This window comes from Octopus bimaculoides, chromosome 10, assembly GCF_046866305.1.
Source record: "Octopus bimaculoides isolate indiv1 chromosome 10, ASM4686630v1, whole genome shotgun sequence".
Lineage (NCBI taxonomy): Eukaryota > Metazoa > Mollusca > Cephalopoda > Octopoda > Octopodidae > Octopus > Octopus bimaculoides.
The window spans coordinates 15,427,363-15,435,517 of record NC_142937.1 but is presented as its reverse complement, the minus strand read 5'-3'; the positions used below and the strand labels follow the sequence as shown (position 1 = coordinate 15,435,517).

Sequence of the window (8,155 nt, the reverse complement as noted above, 5' to 3'; positions counted from 1 at the left end):
CCTCATGCTCGTGGCACGTAAAAGTACTCACTACACTCTCAGAGTGGTTAGCGTTAGGAAGGGCACCCAGCTGTAGAAACTCTGCCAAATCAGATTGGAGCCTGGTGCAGCCTCTGGCTCACCAGTCCTCAGTCAAACCATCCAACCCATGCCAGCATGGAAAGCGGACGTAAAACGATGATGATGATATATGTTTGTGTCTGTGTTTATCTCCCAACCATCGCTTGACAGCCCATCTTGGTGTGTTTACGTTCCTGTATCTTAGCTGTTCGGCAAAAGAGACCAATATAAGTACCAGGCTTACAAAGAATAATTCCAGGGGTCAATATGTTCGATTAAAAAGATGGTGCTCCAGCATGGCTGCAGTCAAATGACTGAAACAAGTAAAAGAATAAAATGATATATATATATGTGTGTGTGTGTTTGTGCATGACTGCGTATGTATGTATGTGTATGTGTGTGTACATATTCTTTTTATTTTTACTCATTTCAGTGATTTGACTGCGGCCATGCTGGAGTGCTGCCTTTAGTCAAACAAATCAACCCCAGGACTTATTCCTTGTAAGCCTAGTGCTTATTCTATCAGTCCCTTTTACTAAACCGTTAAGTTAGAGGGAAGTAAATACACCCACATCGGTTGTCAAGTGACCGCGGGGGAACAAAATCAGACACACAAATACATACATATACATATATACAATGGGATTCTTTCAGTTTCCATCTACCAAATCCACTCACAAGGCTTTGGTCAGCTCAGGGCTATAGTAGAAGAGACACTTGCCCAAGGTGCCACACAGTAGGACTGAACCAACCTGATCCATGTAACAGGGAAGCAAGCTTCTTACTACACAGCCACTCCTGCACCTAGACATATATACATACATGTATATACACATATGTGTGTGTATACATATATCTAAATATACACAAACACACACACACATATACACACATATATACATACATACGCACATTTGTGTTATCCAGTGAATGACAGGTAACTTTGGAAGTATATTTTTGCAATAATTATAATTTAACTTTTATCATATTCCTTGGTGTTTATACAAAATGATGAAAAGAACACTAATTTTGAGAACAAAAATATTTATTATCTTAAAATAAAATTAAACAAAACAAAATTCTCATTTGTATATTTGCAATGAAAATATCTTGTTATTTTTCTAAATTTTATCAACATCATCACAATCTACTCCACTGAAAATTCATCACTGAAAAATTTTATAAAAATATGTGTATTTTCAGAAAGTTATGAGACACTCCTCCTGCAACTCTTGTTAACTCTTTCTCTCTCTCTCTCTCTCTCTCTCTCTCTTTTATACTCTCTCTCCCCTCTCTATATATGATGTAAAGCATGATTGAAGAAAGCACCAACTAACTAACCAGCCAACAAACATTTATATCAGCTATTAGATACATATATAGAAAGATGATAGATAGATAGACAGACAGACAGATAGATAAATAGACAGACAGATAGATAGATAAATAGACAGACAGATAAATAGATAAATAGACAGACAGATAAATAGATAGATAGATAGATACAGATAAATAGACAGACATAGACAGATAGATAGACAGACAGATAGATAAATACATAGAAAGATAAATAGACAGACAGACAGATAGATAGATAGATAGATAGATAGTCAGATAGACAGACAGACAGACAGACAGACAGACAGACAGACAGACAGACAGACAAAGAGAGAGAGAGAGACAGACAGACATACTGATGAAAAAGATAGAGAGACAGTCAGACAGACAAATACATACATACATACATACATGCATACATGATGATGGCCATCCACTCGTGACCGAGGAAGACCATTGCCGACCTTCAGGAACATTGTGCGCTCTAGGACTAACTTATATTTTGCATTTGTGGCTCCATTGGTGGCTAATGAGCCCTGCTCTTGACAAGCATACACGACTGCAAACATTGCAGACCAAGCTTTCCCCATTCACTATATGAGCCGTGCACTTTCGCGCAGCTCATTTAAGTTCTTCATGCTGAATACGTGTTCTCTCAAAAGTGTCGATCCCATCCTTAACCTGCCTCCTCCATCTGTGGTGATGACAGGCATTGTTCTGCCAGTCAGTGTCCTGCATATCACAGGCCTTTAATGAGGACTTGACACAGTCCTTAAATCGCAGCCTTGGTTTCTGCCGGAGTCTCCTTCCATTCACAAGTTCTCCATAGAGAGATGACTCTATTTGATGACTCACGCACGTATACATATACATATATATAGATATATATTGAGTGGATCCACCAGCTGAATCCACTCAAAAGGCTTTCATCGGCCTGAGGTTATAACAGAAAACACTTGCCTAAAGTACCATACAGTGGGATTGAACCCTAAAGCACAAGGTTACAAAGCATGCTTCTTAACCACACAGCCATGCTTGTGCCCATAGTATTAGATATTAAGGTAAGACAATTACAATCCAACACCTCTTCAGGCCACATTCGCCTAAGATTTTGAACTCCCTATTGCCAGCTGATAAAACATTTATTTCTGTAATGCTATTACTACTTCTTTCAGCACTGAACTACAACCATGCTGTGATGCTTACTTCCAGCTAAGTGAAGCTGAACTGTTGAGGGCTGCTAAATGATTTGATCATTGACCCAGCACGATGCTGTCTATAGAATAGCAAACACCAGTCTTTCTCCTAATTTGTCAAGTATGCTATCGATTAAGCCATTGGCAGCTTTCTGTAAGTAGTTATATGGATGTACATTAATCCTGTTAATATATATTCAAATTATAGAAGTCTTGGTAACATACACTCAAATTTCAGCAGCTAATGTTTTGTGTGTCAAAAGCATGTCTTTTTTTTTCAGTTTTTGTTTATACTACAAGACACATACAACTGTATGACTAGAATTTCAACATTTTTTTTTTTAACTTGTCTCAGTCGTTGGACTGTGGCCATGCTGGGGCACCACCTTGAAGAATTTTAGTCAAATGAATTGACCCCAGTACTTTTCTTTTTTCTTTTTTTAAACCTGGTACTTATTCTGTCAGTCTCTTTTACTAAACCGCTAAGTTACAGAGACAAACACACCAACACCAGTTGTCAAGCAGTGGTAGGACACACACACATACACACACACACACATGTATATATATAAACAACAGGCTTCTTTCAGTTTCAGCCTACCAAATCAGCCTGAGGCTGTAGTAGCCTAAAGTGCTACACAGTGGGACTGAACCTGGAACCATGTGGTTGGGAAGCAAGCTTCTTACCACACAACCACATAATATATTGTTTTGTAAGGATGAAAAGGTGTGAAATGAATTTGACTTTTCTTCTTTTCGGGGGGGGGGGGGGTCCTCCCTGTTACCCAGACTTGTTTCAATATCTGAGATGAAGTAATAATAAAATGTTAATGAATCATTTCCAACCAGACTGAATGAGGTGTATAAATGAGATAATAAAAAAAGGACCTTAACTTTAATTAAAAGTAGATCCAGCTAAGCTTGGATGTCTATGGATTTATCATCATCATTAGAGAGTCGTACAACTCTGTTGGTGATTGGGCACTATTGGAGAACTGATACCTTATATGGTAATTCTACAGATTAGACTGGATTAACTTCCTATTACTTTCTTCTGGCCGACAGGAGGAGTTAAACCTAACACTGCAAATTAACCCTTTAGCATTTAAACCAGCCATATCCAGCTGAAATACTTTACTTGTTTTATGTTTAAACCAGCCAGATCTAACCTGTCACACTTACCCTACTATGCCATTCTAAGAATAAACCATTACATCATTGAAATTTCAAAGCTATGAAATAACACATGATCAATTCAAAACAATGTGAATGAATAAGCTTTACATTTGATAAGAGTAGTCTGAATGACGAACAGTTAAAGAACCAGTTGTTATGGCTATACTGCTTAGAGCAGTGAATTCTTCCTAGCTTATTTACAGCCAGGTGGACTGGGCCAATTGCATGTTAAAAGTGTCCTGGTCATAGACACAGGGCAATGCCAAGGCAGGATATGAACTTCAGCAGCTCAAATTATTGATCAGAGTTATTGTATTTCTTTTCATGTCAAGTAATTTTTCATTAATTGTTATAAGACAAAAAAATAAATAAATAAATAAAAAAAAGTAGATCATCTAATGAAATGGTGTGGCTATCATCAGAACAATATTATTCTGGTCAGATAAATCAAGGTTTAGGTACAACTAGATCAGACATCTTCGCAATCAATGGCTCTTAATGGTTATTACACCATTAAATACTGACTAATTATCTTAAGTGTACTTATACCAGTTTCCAACATCAAAAATGAAGGTAAGTCAGCATCCGGCTTGAGGAGGCGCCAGATGGGGAATAATGGAACACTTAAATACCTGACTACCCTACTACTAATATATAACATTTACTAATTAAATCAATGCCCCTCTGGATTCTTCAAACGAATAGATCTTTTTTCGAGTGTTTTTACAGTGCTTTGACTAATTGTACGATACCCTTCTCTTCCACCACCACCACCACCTTTACTGTTGCCCCACCAACCGTCGTAAATTAATTACATAAATGAACTGAGTCAATGACTCAGGTTTTCTTCAACACACTGAAGTTAGCATCTATTCTGATATTCTATCTTCTCCACCCCCAGCAATGATAAATCTAATCCCATGAATCAACAGAGTTCAAGTGAATGAAAAGAGTAAATAACTAATTAAAACAAAACAAAAAGAAAGAAAAACAATCACATAACAACAACTTTTGTTTCTAAGTTAGTTCAAAGACCCCTGAAAACTATATAGTAATACGTAGAAAGAGAAACTAGTGTCCCCTAAAATAACAAGTATGAAATAATATTTAGCGTGATATCACGAATCAACCTCGTTTATAGCTACTCGAAGAGTATCAGCATTCCTGTTTTAGAAGAGGTGCAGCATTGTTTTACAACAACGCATCCAAGTTATTTTCATTCAAAGCCTTGGATGACCCAAACATGATGCATCGAGTACCTAAAACACGCTTTTCTTTGTTCTGAAATAAAACCCTGCAGGGATCAATAAAGTTAAACGATAAAATACTGGAAAACCCGATCGATCGATTATATCATGATAACAATAAGAGAAAAAGGGCTAGGACTTTGTGTCTGCCTTGTCGTTTTTAATTATAAGAGTTGGTTAGTGATTGCTAACAATATAGAAAAATTCAATACCTCACAGATTTTGATTTTAAATCATGCAGAAGTAAACTTCGTTTTTGTTCTCCCAAACCCGATACAAAGAAATAAAAAGTGTCAGAGATGACTGGGATCTTTTCAATTAATTTATTCCTCTTACTCAAGAGAGAAAAACTGCTTTGTGTCCAGTAAAAAAAAAAGAAATAAAAAGACAACTGTTTGAATGAAAAGTTGCTATTATTTGTAAATGGAAAACATGTATGTATCATGTTGGAGAAATTATTATTCAGACGAGGTTATATAAAGTATTATAATACAAAATTGAAGTCCTGAAATAATACAGAGAAATAAACAAAAATACACGGAGGTGAAAGTTTAACTAGAAGAAAACACACGAAGTATACAGCAAACAAATCAATGATTATTTTTCCCAACACTTTCCAACAGGAATATCCAGTAGATCAAGGAGTGCTTCCCGTAGACGATCTCGTTGTTTGTTGTTTTGTCTTTTTTTATCGGTTTATTTTTCTTTCTTTTTTCTTTTTTGCATTACTTTCCATTCCGTTTCATCGGTGTGATATTTTGATATATCAATTACCAAATATTATTTAGCAACTTATCTAATCTAAAGCATAGAGAAACACACACATACATCATATATAAACACACTCGTATGTAATATATATAAACAAATATACATCATATATAAACACATACATCGTATATATAACACATACATATATCATATATAAACACACATACATACATCGGATATAAACACATACATATATACGTAAACATACATACATCATATATAGACATACATCATATATAAGCACACACATCGTATATGAACACACACACATCATATATAAACACACACATCGTATATAAACACACACATCGTATATAAACAATATATATATATAAACACATACATACGTCGTATATAACCACACACGCGCATGCAATATACGTAAACACATACATACATCATATATAATAAACACATATACATTATGCATAAACACACTCATACATACATCATATATAAACACGTGTGTGTCTGTGCGTGTGTGTGTGTGTATGTGCGTATGTGTGTGTGTACACAAACTATATAGTGATAGTTAATTCCGGATTTGATATTCAGTTGATAAGCGGGGGTGGAGGAGTCGGGGTTTCCATCGCGCACAAACATACACAACCTGCATTACTTTCGTTACTAATAAATACAAATGAAAAGTTTTCACACAAGAAGAGAACGAGCGAACAACAGAAATCGAGGGTGGTCTACCGATAAGTAAAAGCTTATTCTGCAATAAAAACAGGTCAACATTCTTTCTTTTCTTTTAGTTTTAATAAACAAAAGCAATAATCGGTCAGGGTGTTGCTGATGATTATGATAGCGATATACATACATACACATATATATACATATGTATATATAAAGGCAAGGCTATGTTCGGCGTGGGATAATTATTATAGTTTGTACGTTGTTCAAATTGTTCAGTTATTACAAATGAATGAAAGAAGACGGAAGAAATAAAAACAACAGCAAGCATAGTAATTACAATAGTTAAGTAATAATAATATTAATAATAATAACAATAATGAATAAATTAATTGGACTTACGGAGTAGAGGCCCAGTCGAATCAGAGCGCAGTATAAACCAAAATTCGCGCACATGATATTTTGTTTTCCTTTTTTTTTTTAAGGAAAAATTCTTGCAGAAATAAGTCCACGAAGTAAAAGAAGCGATAAGAATTGGTTGTGGGGGAAACGGTATTGTAAGTTATCCTCCGATAAATTGAAATTTAGTGAGTAAAGACCGCAGAGTTTCTTTTCATCTGCTCCGAACAACGAGCGAACGTGAGATTTTTCGTTGGTAAATGTTGTTGTTATGTTATATTATATTATGTTATAGTATGTCGTTGATACACACAACAACTGTTGCTAGACTGAGAGAGATTCTTGTAGTAATAATAATGATGATGATAGTGCAGTTGATGTTGGCGTCTGCTGGCCTCAGCAACCAGTTTTTTTTAATTCATCAGCCCGCCGGGAGTTGTTACTCCAACAAACAATGCTTAATTTTCATCTGAAATACCTCATCATCATCACCAGAGAAATTTAATAAAATCTAACAAAAAATAATAAACAATTTAACAACGCCAAATATTATATATATTTCTTCCTCTGCCTTTGTTTATGTTATTTTTACATTGAAATTAAAAATAAATAAATGAAAATTGTTCTTCCATGAAATATTTTTGATTATCTTTTTTGCTCCCTTTCTTTTTCTTCGATTTGCATATAAATGAATTTTTTCTTTTTCTTTTTTTTTTTTTTCAATTATGTTCTTTCGTTCGCTTTTCTTCCTTTCTTTCTTTTTCTCTCTATCAAAATCGTTCGTTCTTTCTTTCTTCTACGGCAAGCTTTTACTGCTGAGAATTATAATACACCTAGATTCGGTGCCGGTAGCACTGTTCTGCTGTCGCTAAAGGCTTACTAGCAGTGCGTCGTCCTGGTCTGTACTAGTTTCATAAGCAGAAGAGAACGAGTAAGGGTGTGGTAAATATGAGGGAGAGAGTAAAGGGGATGTTGGTGTCGCTGAGTAATATAGATGGTCGGTGGGATGTAGCAGAGATTGTTATAGAAATACGAAGCTTTCTATTTGATATTCCGCTACCACCATCATTCAATGCACTCGATTTTGCTGCCGTATTCTTCGAAAACTACTATTAACATAAGGGTCTCTCCCTACCCTGCTTAATAAACCCCCACCCGCTATCTATACCCATTCGATTCCTGGCTTCCCGCTACGACTCCTCATTTTTCCCCGTTATTTTGGTGAGTGCTGGGGTGGGGGACATAGCTAAGCTACCCGACTCTTCGCAACTCTTAATTTTCTCGCTCCCTTTTCTGCAGTCGGTCATTACAGCCAGAGCTTATTGGTAACTG

The 8,155-nt window shown here is 35.8% G+C and overlaps 1 protein-coding gene across 1 annotated transcript in view; it reads right to left on the bottom strand.

Annotated features, from left to right (window-relative positions):
- Nucleotides 1-7,909, bottom strand: part of LOC106880727 (ADP-ribosylation factor-like protein 15) — a 191,207-nt gene extending 183,298 nt beyond the window's left edge. Inside the window, exon 1 of the mRNA XM_052971044.2 lies at nucleotides 6,827-7,909. Within this exon, the coding sequence (XP_052827004.1) occupies nucleotides 6,827-6,880 (54 nt within the window). The 5' untranslated portion in view covers nucleotides 6,881-7,909. The remainder of the gene's footprint in view (nucleotides 1-6,826) is intronic.
- Nucleotides 7,910-8,155: the final 246 nt, after the last annotated feature.